Consider the following 20,248-nt stretch of genomic DNA (forward strand, 5'->3'; position numbering starts at 1 on the left):
ATTCTACTAGGAGTTGGCCCTTCAAGGCAATGGGTTCCCTTCTGGCCTGGGATTTGTCTAGAAATGTCATCTGGGAGCTATGACCTAGAGTCAAGGCTTCTGGACTGTGCTTGGTGCCTTATTTTACTATGACTAAACTAGTATCCAGATTGCAAGGCAAAGCACTCCCTACTTATTCCTCCCTCTAAGAGCTGTGAGCTACCCTGCTTGGAGTTCAGGGAAGGCTGGCACAAGCATTCCTTTGGCCACCCTAGCTGTTGTCTCAGTGGGTCACATGTACCCCAAGTCTACCGGCTCTGAGCTCAGCACAACACCATGACTTGTCCAGGAATTGCAGTCCTTGTTGCCTAGACTGCCTTTCAAGTTTATTTAGGACCCCAGAGCACTTTACCCATCATGGCGGGGCTTGCCATAATTCAGATTCTAATCACTGAGATGGACAGTTCCCTTCTGACTAGGGCTAGTCTAAATACTCTCTTTGTGGGTGCCAGCTGAATTCTGTCCTGTGCTGCTTTCTACTGTGACAGGGCAGCACCGAGTTTCAATGCAAAAATCCCACAGTCATTTTGCTGTCTCTCCCCCAAGTAGAATTCTTTCTTTGCCCCACACTGCACTGTAGGGGAATGGCAGGGCTGTGTAGGGCGCAATTCACAACTACCTACCTTATCTTCAGTGCCTTTTTCCTTGATATAATGTCAAAACCAGGTACTGTGATCACTCACCTAATTTTTGGTTCTTATGAAGGTGCTTTCTTGTGTGGATAGTTGTTAAATTTGGTGTTTCTTAGGTGGAATGATCACCAGAGGGTTCTGTTTGGCCACCCTGCTCCGTCTCCTCTCCCCTGCCGTCTCCTTTTTTTACTTAAGGATTTAGAATGTGTAACTGACCAATATGTCCAGTCAGATCTCACTCAGAATTCATCTACTTCTGACCTTTTAAGCCCACTAGACCCAGGGCTTAGTCCAGTCTCCACGATGGTCTCTCCATATCCTCACTTGCCCCTCTCCAGTTCATTTTGCACAAAGCTGCTGTGTTCATCTTTCTGAACTATAAATCTGCTCAGTACTCTACCCTACTTAAAATTTCTCACTGAGTTCCCATTTGTCCTGAGAATTAAAAGCCAAAGTCTTAAACATAGCTTTTTTAAAAAAAGTTTTTATTTGTAGATGGAGTCTTGCTCTGTCACCCAGGCTGGAGTGTAGTGGTGTGATCTTGGTTCACTGTAACCTCCGCCTCATGGGTTCAAGTGATTCTCATATGTTAGCCTCCTGAGTAGCTATGATTACACGTGTACATCACCATGCCTGGCTAATTTTTAAAAAAAATTTTAGTAGAGACTGGGTTTCGCTACATTGGCCAGCCTGGTCTCAAACTCCTGACCTCAAGTGATCTGCCCACCTCAGCAGAAAGTGCTAGGATTATAGGTTTTAGCTACTGCACCCAGCCCCGAACATAGCTTTTAATTTCCTTTATTGTCACATTTCTTTTGGTGAGTCTGTCATTTTCTGACTCATTTGTACATGTATGTTCCACCCTTGGTCCAGCCATTGGTGCTTTTCTTTAATACTTTGTTTTTCTTTTATTACTGTTATTATTACTTTAATGAGACAGGGTATCACTGTGTTGCCCAGGCTGGTCTTGAACTCCTGAGCTCAGACAATCCGCCTGCTTCAGTTTTCCAAAGTACTGAGATTATAGTCATGAGCCACTACGCCCAGCCCATTGGTGCTTGTCTTTTATGTGATTATAGCTGTCTTCTCTCTTTTCTTTGGATTTTTAAACATACTCTTTTTTTTTTTTTAACTTAGATTATTCTCCATCCCAAACACCTCTCCTAAACTTCTTTCATACCTTAGACTAGCAGATGTTTCCATTAAGAAAACTTTCTTTTTTATAGGTTGCTTTTTCTATGAAATCTCTTAGCATTTACTCATTTTGTTGTGAAGTGTGTGATCTTACTCATTGACAAGTATAGGAGGCTAGAAACTATGTCAAATTTTTCTCACCCAGCAGCCACAATTTCTGACATCTGGTAGGCACTCAGTAAATACTGAACTTAAGAGGCTAGGACATTTGAGCGCTTTGGTGACTGTGGTTGTGCTATATAGGTATTCTGTTATTGTTGCTTTATAGTAAAAGCATTAATCTTAAAGTATGAAAATGTTATTCAGAACATTTCATGTGTATAGTTAATAGTACTTTGCTTATGCTCATGGCAAAAATGAATTACTAAAGTGATTTAAGATATTTAAAATTATTTCCTTTATTTAGTTACAGCCAAGTTCTACTTCTGAATCTATGGATCAACTACTAAACAAAAATAGAGAGGGAGAAAAACCAAGAGATTTGATCAAAGACAAAATTGAACCAAATGCTAAGGATTCTTTCAGTGAAAATAGCAGCAGCAACTGTACCAGTGGCAGCAGCAAGCCGAATAGCCCCAGCATTTCCCCTTCAATACTTAGTAACACGGAGCACAAGAGGGGACCTGAGGTCACTTCCCAAGGGGTTCAGACTTCCAGTCCAGCTTGTAAACAAGAGAAAGATGATAAGGAAGAGAAGAAAGACGCAGCTGAGTGAGTAAACCTGGAACTTAGACCATCCTGTTAATTAACTTTTTTTTTAAATGTGTTTAGATCTTTCCAGCTGAAGAATCGATCTGGACTTTTAGACTGCTTTATACATTGCCCTTAATTTACAAACAGCTAGTCCAAACAAGTAACATCTTAAGTAAATTAGGTTATTACACCCTGTGCTACTCTTCTGTTCTCCCCCTTTTTTCCACTCCAGGATAGAAAAACAAGGCATAAATTAAGAAAAATTTTTCTGTAAATGAACTGGAGTTGAAAAATTACCAATTTAGGGGACCTCTCTTTAATGGATTCCACTCATTAGTCACCCCCACTGTGCTGCTGGGATGAAAAACTGCCACTGTCAAGGAGAGAAGCATGCAGTGCTCCTACTTGGAATTCGAAATATTTTTCATCAGAAACAGTGTTTTAGTTAATGTTTAGATTTGTTAAGAAGGACTTAATTCTGTATATTCAGTATATTATTAGTTAAATGGACTTTTAAGGGCTAACCTCAGAACTTAACTACTATTAACTTAGGTGTTCTGGGTACCAAACAACCCAGTTAAAGCTGGAATGCAGCTCATTGATAGATTGGGGACTGCTTATTCTTGATTTGAGGCAAAGTTTTTCTAGAGCCATGATTTTCTCCACGTATGTCATGTAGAAAATATCTTCTCACATAAAAAATGCTGCATACTAGAATATTGCTATGTTGACTGGGCATGGTGGCTCATACCTATAATCCCAGAGCTGTGGGAGGCAGAAGCAGGCAGATTATCTGAGGTCAAGAGTTAAAGACCGGCCTGGCTAACATGGTGAAACCCTGTCTCTACTAAAATTACAAAAATTAGCCAAGCAAGGTGGTGGGTGCCTGTAATCCCAGCTACTCGGGAGGCTGAGGCAGGAGAATTGCTTGAACCCAGGAGACAGAGATCTCAGCAACCCAAGATTGCACCACTGCACTCCAGCCTGGGCAACTGAGTGAGACTCTGTCTCAAAAAAAAAAAAAAAAAGGATATTGGTATGTTAAGAATTGCTTTTAAGGATATTTTTTAAGTATTTACTGTCTTTTCAGTTTAATTGTTTGTTGATTGGCCTGGCACAGTGGCTCATGCCTGTAATCCCAGCGCTTTGGGAGGCTGAGTCTGGCAGTTCACTTGAGGTCAGGAGTTTAAGACCAGCCTGGGTAAAACAGTGAAACCCCATCTCTACTAAAAATACAAATATATATATAGGCTGGGAGCAGTGTCTCACACCTATAATCCCAGCACTTTGGGAGGCTGAGTCTGGCAGTTCACTTGAGGTCAGGAGTTTAAGACCAGCCTCGGTAAAACAGTGAAACCCCATCTCTACTAAAAATACAAATATATATATAGGCTGGGAGCAGTGTCTCACACCTGTAATCCCAGCACTTTGGGAGGCTAAGGCCGAAGGATCACAAAGTCAAGAGATCAAGACCATCCTGGCCAACATGGTGAAACCCCATCTCTACTAAAAAATACAAAAGTAGCTGGCCGTATGGTACGTGCCTGTAATCCCACCTATTCAAGAGGCTAAGGCAGGAGAATTGTTTGAACCAGAGGTAGAGGTTGCAGTGAGCCAGGATTGCACCACTGCACTTCAGCCTGCATGACAGAGTGAGACTCTGTGAAGAGAAAGAAAAGTATTTTTTTATTGTCTTTGAGAAGAGCAGTTGTATATTACTCAGATTTTAAATAAGTTGTTCTTTTATGGCTGTATTCTTTAAGAGATTAAGGAATGGGCAGTATAAGTATGTGTGTGTCACTAAAGAGGGCTATTGATCTAGTGAGAACAGTTTAAATCTGTGTTTAGCAGTTTTTAAAAAATTGTCAGATATGGAAGATTTTAGAGCAACGTAAAGTCCGTGTAGATTTCACTGGCCTTTATATTTTTTTTAGGCAAGTTCGGAAATCAACATTGAATCCCAATGCAAAGGAGTTCAACCCACGTTCCTTCTCTCAGGTAGGTTTATTACTTTCTTTGAGGTTATCTAGACTCAAAAAAATAACAATTATTAATAATAGTCCTTCTTCCATACCTGTCATCTGAATTTAGTTTTCGTATGCTAAAACAACCTTCTTTATTTTTCTTATATTGCCATTAATGAATAGTTTTTTTTTTTTTTTTTTTTTGAGACGGAGTTTCGCCCTTGTTACCCAGGCTGGAGTGCAATGGCGCGATCTCGGCTCACCGCAACCTCCGCCTCCTGGTCAGGGAATTCTCCTGCCTCAGCCTCCTGAGTAGCTGGGATTACAGGCACGTGCCACCATGCCCAGCTAATTTTTTGCACTTTTAGTAGAGACGGGGTTTCACCATGTTGACCAGGATGGTCTCGATCTCTCGACCTCGTGATCCACCCGCCTCGGCCTCCCAAAGTGCTGGGATTACAGGCTTGAGCCACCGCGCCCGGCAGTGAATAGTTTTTAGACATAAAAAGGGGTCTTTGTTTTGCCACCAATTAGATGTGATCTTGGGCAAGTCTTTGAATTTTTTCTGACCAAGAATTTGGTGATGGTTGGCTAACTAGGCTATCAGGTTTATAGATGGGGCCTCTGCATATGAGGTTTTGCATCCTTGGATTCAACCAACCATGGATCAAAAATATAGTTAGGCTAATCTGTACTGAGCACGTGCAGACTTTTTCTTGTCGTTATTTCCAAAACAATATAGTAAAGTATTTACCTTGTTTTAGGTATTAGAAGTAATCAAGAGATGATGTAAAATATATAGGAGGTGATGCGTAAGTTGTATACAAATACTACACCATTTTATATAAGGCACTTGACCATTCCAAGACTTTGATATCTAAGCAGGGTACTGTAACCAGTACCCCACAGATAACAAGAGATGACTGTGCTGTTATTCTACTGAGATCATAAGAAGAAATATTTATTTTTAATTTTTAAAAATACTTCAGTTTCTTAAAAATTACTGCCACTGTTTTTATATTATTTTTCAATTGCCGAGTTTTTAAAGTTTCTACTGTAACATTTTTCTCTTTTATTGAAATATGAAAATTTGCTGTGTTGTTTTTGTTTTCAATAAAATGGATTAGTTAAAGCAACTAAAACTAGAAAGATTGGGAAAATCAGTCTTTAAATTGTAATAATAGTTCATTTGTTACCTTGAAATAATTGAACTTATTGTTGTTTTTTTAGCCAAAGCCTTCTACTACCCCAACTTCACCTCGGCCTCAAGCACAACCTAGCCCATCTATGGTGGGTCATCAACAGCCAACTCCGGTTTATACTCAGCCTGTTTGTTTTGCACCAAATATGATGTATCCAGTCCCAGTGAGCCCAGGCGTGCAAGTAAGTCATAGAATTTGATATACACTTAGCTTCCCTAATTGTTTGTATCTGACACCAAGCACTCTTTAGGTTTTCAGTGACTTGATGTTGTGTTGGTATGTGTATGCATTTTATTTTTATTTTTATTTTTATTTCTTTTGAGACGGAGTTTCGCTCTTGTTACCCAGGCTGGAGTGCAATGGCGCGATTTTGGCTCACCACAACCTCCGCCTCCTGGGTTCAGGCAATTCTCCTGCCTCAGCCTCCTGAGTAGCTGGGACTACAGGCACACGCCACTATGCGCAGCTAATTTTTTGTATTTTTAGTAGAGACGGGGTTTCACCATGTTGACCAGGATGGTCTTGATCTCTTGACCTCGTGATCCACCCGCCTCGGCCTCCCAAAGTGCTGGGATTACAGGCGTGAGCCACCGCGCCCAGCTGTGTATGCATTTTAAACAGAGAGGCATGCAGAGGTTCAGTGTGTTGTTAGGTATAAGGACCTAAATCAGAGAATGTTTTCTGGTGAAAAAGATGGTTTAGATTTACTGTAGTTTGGGATTTGTTCTGTTAGCTGTAGGTATGATCTTATTTTTTAATGACTAATAGAGAGTCAGGAAACCTCATGCCTAGCTCTCTAGCAATATGAAACTAAGAGTGATAGAATACCTTCTTATTATCATAGGAGCCTAATATTAATATATATTTTTTAATTCTCTCAAGCCTTTATACCCAATACCCATGACGCCCATGCCAGTGAATCAAGCCAAGACATATAGAGCAGGTAAAGGTGAGAATAATCCTGCCTGTGTTTGCTTATTAGTCTGCATGCTGCATGAATTGAATAACTCAGTTTATAATGAATAAATAGTTGTAATTTAGCTTTGACTTCTTGATGAGGCTATACATTGACTTTTGATGACCAACATTAACATAGATATTCACATGGATTTTATGAACAGAAACGGGAGGAGAAATGCCCATTAGTTGTGATTGTTTAGTATCCTCTTCAAAAAGAGTAATTGGAGGCCGGGTGCAATGGCTCACACCTGTAATCCCAGCACTTTAGGAGACCAAGGCAGGAGGATCGCTTGAGCTCAGGAGTTCAAGATTAGCTTGGACAGCAGAGATCTTATCTCTGATAAAATTCAAAAAAATTAGCTGGGCATGGTGACATATGCTTGTAGCCCCAGCAATTTGAAGGACTGGGGCAAGAAGATAGCTTGAAGCTAGGAAGTAGAGGCTGCAGTGAGCTGTGATTTGCTTCTGCCCTACAGCCTGGGTGACAGAGTGAGACCCTGTCTCAAAAATAAATACCAGCTGGGTGCAGTGGCTCATGCCTGTAATCTCAGCACTTTGGGAGGCCGAGATGGGTGGATCACCTGAGGTCAGGAGGTTGAGACCAGCTTGGCCAACATGGCAAAACCCCGTATTTAGTAAAAATAGAAAAATTAGCTAGGTCTGGTGGCACGTGCCTGTAGTCCCAGCTACTAGGCGGGGCTGAGGCAGGAGAATTGCTTGAACCCGGGAGGTGGAGGTTGCAGCAAGCAGGAGATTATGCCACTGCACTCTAGCGTGGACAACAGAATGAGACTCTATCTCAAAAACAAACGAACAAAAAAAACCAGACTAATTGGCTGGACACAGTGGCTCCATGCCTGAAATCCCAGCTGGAGGATTCCTTGAGCTCATGATTTCTTTTGAGCAGCCTGGGCAATATAGTGAGATCCTATCTCAAAAAAAAAAGTAATTCTGAAGTTTTAAATCTGAAATCTGATTTAAGTCTGAACTTAAATTTGAGAAGGAGGGTTTGCTAGATTAATTTACTAGATTGGTAACTTTGCTTTATATATACATACAGTTATTTCCCCAAAGCTAGAATTTCTTTTGAAGCAGAGAGGCAAATGTTAAAATCCTGTTAGAAGGATGTTTTGGCCAGGCTTGGTGGCTCATGCCTGAAATTCTAGCACTTTGAGAGGCCAAGATGGGTGGATCACTTGAGCCAGGAGTTGGAGACCAGCCTGAGCAACATGGCAAAAACCCATCTCTACAAAAAAAAAAGTAGAAAACTTAGCCGGCTGTCGTGGTGTGCTCCTGCAGTCCTAGCTACTTGGGAGACTGAGGTGGGAGGATCAATTGAATCCAGAAGGTCCAGGCTGCAGGGAACTGTGACTGCACCACTGGGTTCCAGACTGGGTGACAGAGCTAAACCCTGCCTTGAAAAGAAAAAAAAGATAGATGTTTCTGCATTAAAATGAGGGAGTTGTTGTATAATCTAATTGCATAAGCTAGTATTCTATGCTTGTGTTTAAAGAGCCTTTGTAGAAAAAAATCCCACATTTTTCTTAAAAAAAAAAAAAAAAAAATCTTTTGGCCAGGCATGATGCTCACACCTGTAAGCCCATCACGTTTGGAAGCTGAGTTGGGTGGATTACTTGAGGTTAGGAGTTCAAGACCATCCTGGCCAATATGGTGAAACCTTGTCTCTACTGAAAATACAAAAATCAGCCAGGTGTGATGGTGTGTGCCTGGGTGACAGAGCGAGACTCCGTCCAAGAAAAAAAGAGTTCTTTAATGTTGGAAAATGCTAAACTATTCTTTTTTTGCCCACCAGCTAATTTAGAGTGATTAATTGCTATCAGTTGAGAAACCATAGAAAGTACAATAATTTATACAGAAAAGCCATTTCTCAGTACAATTACCCTTCTGACATAAAGTTTTTATTTTTCCTGAATTAATAAGATATCCTCAATATGTGTGTGTGTGTGTGTGTGTGTTTGTGAGATAGGATCTCACTTTGTTGCTGAGGCTGTGGTGTAGTGCTGCTATCATGGCTCAGTGCAGCCTCAACCTGCTGGGCTCAGGTGGTCCTCCCCTCTCAGTCTCCTGAATAGCTGGGACTCCAGGTGCACACTATTAGACCTAACTAATATTTGTATTTTTTGCAGAGATCGGTTTTGCCATGTTGCCCAGGCTGGTCTTGAACTCCTGGGCTCACAAACGATCTGCCTGCCTCAGCTTCCCAAAATACCTGTGCTCAGCGGATTTTCTCAATGTTTGACGTAATCGTGATTTCATGAATGTTAACTAAAACTCATAATTTTAGTTTTCTCAGTATGGTGTTCCTTTTTTAGCCTTCGAACACTTGAACCTGTTGAAAGAACTCTGCCTGAAAGAATGTAATCAAATTATATAGTTTAGTCTTATTTTGAGGGACTGTAAAAATTCCAGGAAGAAAATGGGTTTTTTAAAGTGTCATTTTATTTTATTTATTTATTTATTATTTTTTCTATTACACAAATGCTTCTATATTTTGTTTCAGGATAAAGTGCCATTTTAGTGTAACATTAAGGTTCTCATGTATCACTAGCAGGTGTTGCTATTTTCAATGATTACTTAAAACAGTACAATAGGAACATTTTGTTGTTAAAATATAAAAGATTACTACAGTAAGAAAAAGCATGACAGTTTGGCTCTCTGATGGGAAAGTTACATTCAAATTTTAGGAGATACTGTCATTTTAATAGAAATTATATATGCAGGATATCTTAACCAGTTAGCAAGTTCTACTGAGGCATGTCTTGATGTTTTCTTTTCTTTTTTTTGAGATGGAGTTTCTCTCTTGTTGCCCAGGCTGGAGTGCAGTGGCGCCATCTTGGCTCACTGCAACCTCTGACTCCCATGTTCAAGTAGTTCTCTGTCTCAGCCTCCCAAATAGCTAGGATTATAGGCGCCCGCCACCATGCCTGGCTAGTTCTTGTATTTTTAGCAGAGATGGAGTTTCACCATCCTCACGAGGCTGGTCTTGAACTCCTGACCTCATGATCTACCTGCGTTGGCTCCCAAAGTGCTGGGATTATAGGTGTGAGCCTCCTCGCCCAGCTACTGAGGCGTTTCTGATGGACAGAACTAATGCACATTCAAAAATATCAGCTGTGAACATGTGCTGTGCTAAGAATTTAGTGAGTAGGGTATTTGCTTTATCACGTCATTCAAATTCTATTGATTATGAAGATTTTGCCATATAGACTTCATATGTACTTTTTTTCCTTTGTTGAAGTATTTAAAACAAACCTCAGACATCATGTCATTTAATTCCTACATCCTTGTTGTGTATCTTTTTTAAAATATGAATTTTTCTTAGGTAGCCATAGTGCTGTTACCACATTTTATAAAATAAATAGTAATTCAGTAGTAACCACACATAGTTAAATCACCCTAATTGAGTCAAGTATATATTCTGGCAGATGTTTTGTTATGAATATAGATCTGTACATTATTACATTTATTGTATATTATATCTCTTTGTAGTTCCCCTGCTTTTCCCCCCATTATTACTTTGTCTCAGAAGCTGGTTGTTCTGTGGTATGTCATGCATTCTGTTTTTCTGTTTTCTTCTTGGGATGTCATTGATTACATCTGGGTTCAGTTTGGGTCGCAGGGATTGGGGGGGACAAATACTAAATGGTATGGTGTGCTTTTGTATCATATGTCAGCAGGCACACAATATCTTTTCATACTTTTAATTATTATATGATTGATTTAAGCGCTCAAGTGGTAATACCTTGCTCCCCTCCCCTGCCACCTCCCCATTGTAAAGTTTTCTGTTGATCATATATGTAATTCATTATTGATTTAATGCTTAACATCATTTTTTACTTTAGGGCTATGGTTCTCAAATTTTGGTGTGCAATAGAAACCCTTGGGGAGAGCTTGCTGAACACACAGATTGCTTTATCCCATCTCCAGATTTTCCGATTCAGTAGGTTTGGGGCATAGCCTGAGAATTTGCATTTCTATTGCAGTTTATGAAACCACCTCCCAAGTAATGCTGCTAGTCTAGGGCTGTACACTGAAAACCACTGCAATTTGGGGTTTGTAAACGGTGATTTCTGAATTCCTAGCATTTCTTCTCTGTTCATTAGCTGGAATCATTCTGTAAAGGACTATTATTTTCAAGTAGGATTATTTGGTTATCCTAAAATAGTTTGTACAAGAAAGAAAAAATTTTTAATTCTTTTCAGTTTTCAAAGTGAGGAGTTGGTGCCCTTGTTACTTCCCAAACCTTAGTGCCCAAAAAGTTTTGCTTTTTTTTTTTTTTTTTTTTTTAAAGGATGTATCAGTCTGGTGTGGTGGCTCATGCCTATAATCCCAGCACTTTGGGAGTCCGAGGCAGGCGGATCACCTGAGGTTGGGAGTTTGAGACCAGCCTGACCATCATGGAGAAACCCAGTCTCTACTAAAAATACAAAGTTAGCTGGGCAGGGTGGTGCATTCCTGTAATCCCAGCTACTCTGGAGGCTGAGACAGGAGAATCGCTTGAATCCGGGAGGCAGAGGTTGCCGTGAGCTGAGATTATACCATTGCACTCCAGCCTGGGCAAAAAAAGCAAAACTCCGTCTCAAAATATAAAATAAAAAAGAAAGGCTGTATCCTCTCCCAACATTATTATTTATTCATTTATTCTTATTGCTTTAAAAAATATTAGGAATGCATGGATTTTTACATATTAATTGTATCACGTATTCTTTTTGTTACTCTGATTGTACCATCTTTTGCTGAGTGGGAACCCCTGCAAGTTGGCTCCTGCAAAACTATTATAATGTTGCATAACAATTTATCACAAAGCTTAGCTAGTGAAACACACATTTCTTGTTTCACACAGTTTCTGAGGGTCAGAAATTTTAGCTGAGTGGTTTCTTCCCCATAGTCTTATATGAAGTTGTAGACACAATGTTGGCTAGGATTGCAGTTATCCGAAGGCTTAACTGGGGCTGGAGGATGTGCGTTCAACTTTGAAGCTCTTGGTGGGAAGCTTCCATATTTCATTAGTTTCCTTGCCACGTGGGTTTCTCCACAGCCCTCATCATGACATGGCAGGTGGCTTCTCCCAAAATGCATAGTTCAGAGAAACTGTCCCAAGCAGAAGCTGCAGCATGTTTTACAAACTACTCTTGGAAGTGGCATATCATCATGTTCTAAACTATTGGTCATACTGAGTCACCCTAGTACACAGTGTTGGAGGGGACTCAACAGGAGTTAGATCACTGAGGACCATCTTAGAGGTCTGCTTATTTACATTTTCATACAGAGTATATATGGTATCTTCAAAATTGTTATCTAATTGTTAGACTACAGAATAAGTTTTGAGATACCTTTGGAGTATTACTTTTTCTCAGTATCTGTTTCAGTAATTCTTTAAATGCCAGTTTTTAGAGTGTGTCATCCTTGTCAATTCCACAGTACTATCTTCTAAAGTTGCTAAGTGTTATGTCAACAATGTGATAAATAGGTAGCTTAATCCAGTTGAGTTTGTGTTTCATATTTAGATAAGCCATTTCTTTTTGTCTGCAAATTATTTGTATGCTTTTAAAGTGAAAATGACATAAAAAGATGCCATTTGTGAAGGCTGGGATCAATGGTGCATGCCTGTAATCCTAACATTTGGGAGGCTGATGAAGTGGGAGGATTTTTGAGCCCAGGAGTTCGAGATTAGCCTGGACAGCATAGCAAAACCCCATCTCTACAAAAAAATAAAAAAATAAAAAAATTGACTGAGAATGGTGGCATGTAACTGTAGTCCCAGTTCATTAGGAGGCTGAGGTGGAGGATCACTCGAGCTGCAGGTTGAGGTTGAGACTGCAGTGAACTGTGATTGTGCCACTGCACTCCAGCCTGGGCAGCAGAGCAAGACCCTATCTCAAAAAAGAAAGATTCATTCAGAGAAGTCTTGCTTATATCCCAGTCTTGTCCACTTGTATTTTCACTCATCCCCTCCATCATCAGTAGGGGATCATTAAAATTTTTAAATTTATCCTTACAGTGTTTAGTTTTGCACATATACATTTGTTTATTTTTTTAAAATAGCTTTATTTAGACATTATGCACATACCATGAAATTTACCCATTTAAAGGATACTGTTTCATGGTTTTTATTATATTCTTAGAGTGTGTAGTCATCACCACAATCAACTTTAGAACTTTGAATCACCCCCAAAAGAAACTGTACCCTTTAGCAGTTAACTCCCCTCCCCTCCCTTCTTTCCTCCTCTTCCATACAGCCTAGGCATACTAGTCTTACTTTTTTTCTCTACAGATTTGCCTGTTAATTCATCATAATGATATCATGTTATGTGTAGCCTTTTGTGACTTGGCTTCTTTCACCTAATATGTTCTCAATACTGTTGTTCACCTAGTATGTTCTCAATACTTCTGTGACTGGCTTCATTCACCTAGTATGTTCTCATACTGCTTCACCTAATATATCCACCACCCAGGTTCAAGCAATTCTTGTGTCTCGGTCTCCCAGGTAGCTAGGATTACAGGTGTCTACCACTATGCCAGGCTAAGTTTTTATTATTGTTAATATTACTATTTTTTGAGACAGAGTTTCCCTCTTGTCACCCAGGCTAGAGTGCAATGATGTGATCTCGGCTCACTGCAACCTTTGCCTCCTGGGTTCAAGTGATTCTCCTGCCTTAGGCTCCCGAGTAGCTGGGATTACAGGTGCCTGACACCACCAGCTAATTTTTGTATTTTTGTAGAAACAGTGTTTCACCATGTTGGCCAGGCTGGTCTCAAACTCCTGACCTCTAGTGATCCACCCAGCTTGGCCTCCCAAAGTGCTGGGATTACAGATGTGAGCTACCGTGCCTGCCTCAGGCTAAGTTTTGTATTTTTAGTAGAGACAAGAGTTTCACCATGTTGGTCAGGTTGGTCTTGAACCCCTGACCTCAGTCAGTCCGCCTGCCATGACTTCCCAAAGTGCTGGAATTACAAATGTGAATCACCACACCCGGCCTAACACTGTAAAAACAAACAAAACAAAAAACATTTTTTTAACCTTTTTTTTTTTTAGACAGAGTCATGCTCTGTCACCCCAGTCTGGAGTGCAGTAGCGGGATCTTGGCTCACTGCAACATCCACCTCCTAGGTTCAAGTGATTCTCCTGCTTTAGCTTCCCAGTTAACTGGGATTACAGGCATGTACCACTATGCCCAGATAATTTTTGTATTTTTATTAATAGTAAAGAAGGGGCTTTACCATATTGTCCAGGCTGGTCTTGAACTCCTGGCTTCAAGTGATCCAGCTGCCTCAGTCTCCCAAAGTGATGGGATTACAGGTGTGAGTTACTGCCCCTGTCCTGAATATACTACTTTTATCTATCAGTTGATGAACATTTGGGTTATTTCCTTTTTCTGACAATGAGTAATACTGCTGTGGACATTCATACACAAATTTTCATAGAAGGCTGGGAGCAGAGCTCATGCCTATAATCCCAGCACTCTGGGAGGCCGAGATGGGCAGATCACCAGCCTGGCCAACATGGTGAAAGCCTGTCTCTACTAAAAATACAAAAATTAGCCTGGCATGATAGCATATGCCTGTAATCCCAGCTACTCAGGAGGCTGAGGCAGGAACATCAGAATCGCTTGAATCTGGGAGGTGGAGGTTACAGTGAGCTGAGATCACAGCATTGCACTCCAGCCTAGGTGACAAAGCAAGACTCTGTCTCAAAATAAATAAATAATTTTCCCCCCCAGATGGCCTTAGATTTTCATTTCTCCTGAAGTGGAATCGCTGTGTTAGAACTGCCAAACTTTTCCAAAGCAGCTGCATCATTTTGTGTTTCTGCCAGTAATGTACAAGAGTTCCACTTTCTCCACATCCTTATAAATAATTGATATTGTCTTTGCTTTGGGTTATGTCCATTCTAGTGGTTATAAAGTGTCATTGTGGTTTTTTTGGTTTTTGTTACGTTTTTGAGATGGAGGAGTCTCGCTGTATCTGTCACCCAAGCTGGAGTGCAGTGGCACAGTCTCGGCTCACTGCAGTCTTCGCTTTCTGGGTTCCGGTAATTCTCCTGTTTTACCCTGCCAAGTAGCTGGGACTATAGGCATACACCACCACACCAAGCTAATTTTTATATTTTTTGTAGAAATGGGGCTTCTCCATGCTTCCCAGGCTGGCCTCGAACTCTTGAGCTCAAATGATTTCCCTGCCTCAGCCTCCAGAGTAGCAGGAATTATAGGCGTACACCACTGCACCCAGCCCATTTTTGCATTTTTAGTAGGGGTGGGGTTTCACCATGTTGGTTAGGCTGGTCTTGGACTCCTGACCTCAAATGATCCACCTGCCTCAGCTTCCCAAAGTGCTGAGATTTTAGACGTGAGCCACTGTGCCCAGCATATAGGTTATCTTTTCACTTGCTTGATGATGTTCTTTGTAACACAAAAGAGTTTTTAATTTTGGTGAAATTCAGTTTATCTGTTTGTTTTTTCTTTTGTTGCTTGTGCTTTTGGTATCATATCAAACAAAGCGTTGTTTCATTCAAGGCCACAGAGATTTACTCCTATAAAATTCCAGTGAGTTTTATGTTTTAGCTTTTAACATTTATGTTTACAGTCTCTTTTAAAGTTATTTTTTTGGGTGTGATATGAGAGTTGTGGTCCAAGTTTTTTTTGTTTGTTTGTTTGTGGATATCCATATCCATTGTCCCCACCTCATTTGTTGAAAAGACTATTGTTTCCTCTTCCATTGTTTTTTTTTGTTTGTTTGAGACAGAGTCTTGCTCTGTTGCCTAGGCTGGAGTGCAGTGGCGAGATCTTGGCTCACTGCAACCTCCAACTCCCAGGTTCAAGTGATTCTCCTGCCTCAGCCTCCTGAGTAGCTGAGATTACAGGTGTACAACACTATGCTCAGCTAATTTTTTTATTTTTAGTAGGGACAGGTTTCACCATGTTGGTCAGGATGGTCTCAAACCCCTGACCTCATGATCTGCCCACCTCAGCCTCCCAGAGTGCTGGGATTACAGCCACCACGCCCAGCCTTTAAATTGTTTAATTTAATTACATTCGTTGACATTTATTTTTCTTCTGTTATACACAGAAGCAAACATACAATACTTACTGTTCTGCTTCCTTTTGTTTTAAATATCATGTCTTAGAAATTACTGTATATGAGAGTACAGATATTTTTCTCATTCCTTTTATTTTTATTATTTTATTTTATTTTATTTTTTTGAGACGGAGTTTCGCTCTTGTTACCCAGGCTGGAGTGCAATGGCGTGATCTCGGCTCACCGCAACCTCCGCCTCCTGGGTTCAGGCAATTCTCCTGCCTCAGCCTCCTGAGTAGCTGGGATTACAGGCAAGCGCCACCATGCCCAGCTATTTTTTTGTATTTTTAGTAGAGACGGGGTTTCACCATGTTGACCAGGATGGTCTCGATCTCTCGACCTCGTGATCCACCCGCCTCGGCCTCCCAAAGTGCTGGGATTACAGGCTTGAGCCACCGCGCCTGGCTTCATTCCTTTTATTAGGTTCTGTTTGGTTCTGTTCTGTTCTGTTCTGCTCTTTTCTTTCCCTTTCCTTTCCCCTTCCCCTTTCCTCTTCAATTTGGTTTTTCAGTTTTCAGTTTAGCATTGAGTCAAGCAGGTGGAGGTGGCTTTGATGATAGAGCAGAATGCACACAATTACGTGTGAGGACATCAAGGCCCAGAGAGGATCAGGGACTTTCTCAAAGCCACAGAACTAGCTAATGACAGAGCCATACTCAATGGAGTCCACTGTGAACCATAGGTGTTTAAACTAGTTCAGAGGTTGTCAAACTTGAGCATGCATAAGAATCACCTTGAGAATTGTTAAAAATAAAGCTTCCTCCCAAGGGGTTTCATAATCTGCAAAAAAAAAAAAAAAAAAAAGACAACTCTATATACTTGTCCTTGAGAAACGAACAGGCCTATGATCCTGCTTGGGGAACCCTCAGCAGGGTTGTGGCAAACCCCTTGGGTAAGGAAATGGCTCCTCACTCTTGCTGCCCAGGCCGGGGTGCAATGGCGCTACCTTGGCTCACCGCAACCTCTACCTCCCAGGTTCAAGTGATTCTCCTGCCTCAGTCACTCAAGTAGCTGGGATTATATGCATGCATCACCATGCCTGGCTAATTTTTTGTATTTTTAGTTGAGACGGGGTTTCTCCATGTTGGTCAGGCAGGCTGGTCTTGAACTCCCAAGCTCAGGTGATCCACCTGCTTTGGCTTCCCAAAGTGCTGGGATTATAGGCATGAGCCGCCCTGCCCAGCCAGGTTATTTTCTTATTGAATTGTAAGTATGGATAGATGCCAGGTGCAGTGACTAATGCCTGTAAATCCCAGCACTTTGGGAGGCCAAAGAGGGTGGATCGCGAGGTCAAGAGATCAAGACCATCCTGGCCAATATGGTAAAACCGTGTCCCTCCATGCCAAGTGTGGTGGTGCATGCCCATAATTCCAGCTGCTCTGGAGGCTGAGGCAGGAGAATCGTTTGAACCCAGGAGGTGGAGGTTGTGGTAAGCCAAAATCACACCATTGCACTCCAGCCTGGGCAAAAAGAGTGAAACTCCATCTCAAAAAATAAGAAGCCGGGCGCACGATGACACACGCCTGTAATCCCAGCACTTTGGGGGGCTGAGACAGGTGAATCACCAGGTCAAGAGATTGCAACCATGTGGCCAACATAGTGAAACCCCACCTCTACTAAAAATACAAAAATTAGCTGGATGTGGTGGCTTGTGCCTGTGGTTCCAGCTACTTAGGAGGCTGAGGCAGGAGAATCACATGAACCCAGGTCAAGATTGCAGTGAGCCAAGACTAAACCACTGTACTATAGCCTGGCGACAGAGCAAGACTTGTTAAAAAAAAAAAAAAAAAAAAGTATGGATATATACAGATCCTTTGTCAAATTTATGTCTTTCATTGTATGTTCTCACAAGCATGTGTTTGTCGGGGTACAGTGGTGCATATCTCTCATCCCCGCCACTTGGGAGACTGAGTTCTAATTCAGCTTGAGCAACAGTGAGACCCTGTCTTTTTTTAAAAAAAGATAAAGTATCATTGAAACAGCGTAAGTTATTATAAAGTTTGGAGTTTATTTTACCAACCTTTTTTGTATGGTTTGTGCTTTTTCCTCCCCCTACATTTGCAAACTTTGAGGGTATGGATATTTTTTCCTATGTTTTTAAAGCAGTTATATAGTTTTTTAAATTCTTTCTTTTCTTTCTTTATGTTTTACATTTGGTTGTTGTTTTCTTTTGTTTTTGTTTTTTGTTTTTTTCTGAGATGGAGTCTCACTCTGTCGCCCAGGCTGGAGTGCAGTGGCACGATCTTGGCTCATTGCAACGTCTGCCTCCCGGGTTCAACCCATTCTTCTGCTTTAGCTTCCTGAGTTGCTGGGATTATAGACACGTGTCACCAGGCCTGGCTAATTGTTGTTGTTGTTGTTGTTTTTTTTTTGAGACCGAGTTTCGCTCTTGTTACCCAGGCTGGAGTGCAATAGCGCGGTCTTGGCTCACGACAACCTCCGCCTCCCGGGTTCAGGCAATTCTCCTGCCTCAGCCTCCTGAGTAGCTGGGATTACAGGCACGTGCCACCATGCCCAGCTAATTTTTTTTGTATTTTTAGTAGAGACGGGGTTTCACCATGTTAACCAGGATGGTCTCGATCTCTCGACCTCGTGATCCACCCGCCTCGGCCTCCCAAAGTGCTGGGATTACAGGCGTGAGCCACCGCGCCCAGCAATTGTTGTATTTTTAATAGAGACAGAGTTTCACCATCTTGGCCAGACTAGTCTTGAACTCTGGACCTCGTGATCTACCACACTAGCCTCCCAAAGTGCTGGGATTACAGGTGTGAGGCACCATGCCCAGCTTTTCTGTTTTTTGTTTGTTTGTTTGTTTGTTTGTTTGTTTTTTAAGAGACAGGATCTTACTGTGTTGCTCAGGAACTATAGCTTACTGTAATGTCAAACTCCTTGACCTCAAACAGTCCTCCTGCCTTAGCCTCTTGTGTAACTAGGGCTACAAGCCTTCGCTATCACATCTAGTTTTGTTTTGTTTTTTCTCATAGATACAGAGTCTTACTATATTTCCCAGGCTGATCTCAAACTCCTGGACTCAAGCGATGCCACCATGTCCAGCCTACGATTTATAGTTTTTTCTTTTTTCATATAATAAGATTCATTTACTTTTTTCTTCTAGCATGTATATAACATTTAAAAAAAATTTTAATCTCTGATGTGTTTAGAATACTTAGTTTTGTTTTCTTTATTTTTTTTTGAGACAGAGTCTTGCTCTGTTGCCCAGGCTGGAGTGCAGTGGTGCAATCTTGGCTCACTGCAACCTCCACTTTCCCAGTTCAAGTGATTCTCCTGCCTCAGTCTCCTGAGTAGCTGGAATCACAGGCATTCGCAGTTATGCCTGGCTAATTTTAGAATTTATAAAATGTGAAGCCAAGGCCGGGCACGGTGGCTCAAGCCTGTAATCCCAGCACTTTGGGAGGCCGAGGCGGGTGGATCACGAGGTCAAGAGATCGAGGCCATCCTGGTCAACATGGTGAAACCCCGTCTCTACTAAAAATACAAAAAATTAGCTGGGCATGGTGGCACGTGCCTGTAATCCCAGCTACTCAGGAGGCTGAGGCAGGAGAATTGCCTGAACCTGGGAGGCGGAGGTTGCAGTGGGCCGAGATTGCTCCATTGCACTCCAGCCTGGGTAACGAGCAAAACTCCGTCTCAAAAAAAAAAAAAAAAAAAAGAGTGAATCTGGTTTATCTTGTTCTAAATGACTATCCAAAATGTTTTAACCAGTTTTATTAGTCTGTACCTTACATACAGTAAAATGCATACCTTTTTGTGTTTGCATTTTAATGAGTTTTGACAAATATATTTGTTCATGTAGTAAGTACTTGATTTACCAGTGAAGATGGAAAGCATTGTGCCTGTTCCTCTTCTCTGTCAAACTGCTTTGTTACCACTAGCTCCAGGTAACCAGTGATCTGCTCTGTTTTACTATAGATTAGATTTATCCTCTCTAGATTTCTTTTTAGTTTTGATTTAGGTATTTTTTTTTTATTGACTTAAAAAGGTTTAGGCCGGGCGCAGTGGCTCAAGCCTGTAATCCCAGCACTTTGGGAGGCCGAGGTGGGTGGATTACGAGGTCGAAAGATCGAGACCATCCTGGTCAACATGGTGAAACCCCGTCTCTACTAAAAATACAAAAAAACTAGCTGGGCGTGGTGGCGCATGCCTGTAATCCCAGCTACTTAGGAGGCTGAGGCAGGAGAATTGCTTGAACCCAGGAGGCGGAGGTTGCGGTGAGCCGAGATCGCGCCATTGCACTCCAGCCTGGGTAACAAGAGCGAAACTCCGTCTCAAAAAAAAAAAAAAAAAGTTTTTTGGAGACGTCTTCTCATTATATTGTCCAGGCTGGTCTTGAACTCCTGAGCTCAAGTGATCCTCCTGCCATAGCCTCACAGCATGCTTGGATTACAGATGTGAGCCACCTCAGCCAGCCCTTAGATTTTTTTTTTTTTTTTAAATAAATGGAATCATA

At 41.4% G+C, this 20,248-nt stretch overlaps 1 protein-coding gene across 14 annotated transcripts in view; it reads left to right on the top strand.

Moving 5' to 3' along the window:
• The window catches only part of ATXN2 (ataxin 2), a 163,215-nt gene that overhangs the window by 113,614 nt on the left and 29,353 nt on the right, over positions 1-20,248 (top strand). For 8 of the 14 annotated variants that reach the window (XM_039471653.2, XM_039471661.2, XM_039471656.2 and 5 more), the window contains 4 exons: positions 2,272-2,576; positions 4,493-4,556; positions 5,753-5,905; positions 6,607-6,673. In XM_039471653.2, the coding sequence (XP_039327587.2) occupies positions 2,272-2,576; positions 4,493-4,556; positions 5,753-5,905; positions 6,607-6,673 (589 nt within the window). The remainder of the gene's footprint in view (positions 1-2,271; positions 2,577-4,492; positions 4,557-5,752; positions 5,906-6,606; positions 6,674-20,248) is intronic. The other 6 variants (XM_039471657.2, XM_039471649.2, XM_039471651.2 and 3 more) reach the window with 1 other exon arrangement.

The sequence above is a fragment of the Saimiri boliviensis genome, chromosome 7 (genome assembly GCF_048565385.1).
Source record: "Saimiri boliviensis isolate mSaiBol1 chromosome 7, mSaiBol1.pri, whole genome shotgun sequence".
Taxonomy (NCBI): Eukaryota; Metazoa; Chordata; class Mammalia; order Primates; family Cebidae; genus Saimiri; species Saimiri boliviensis.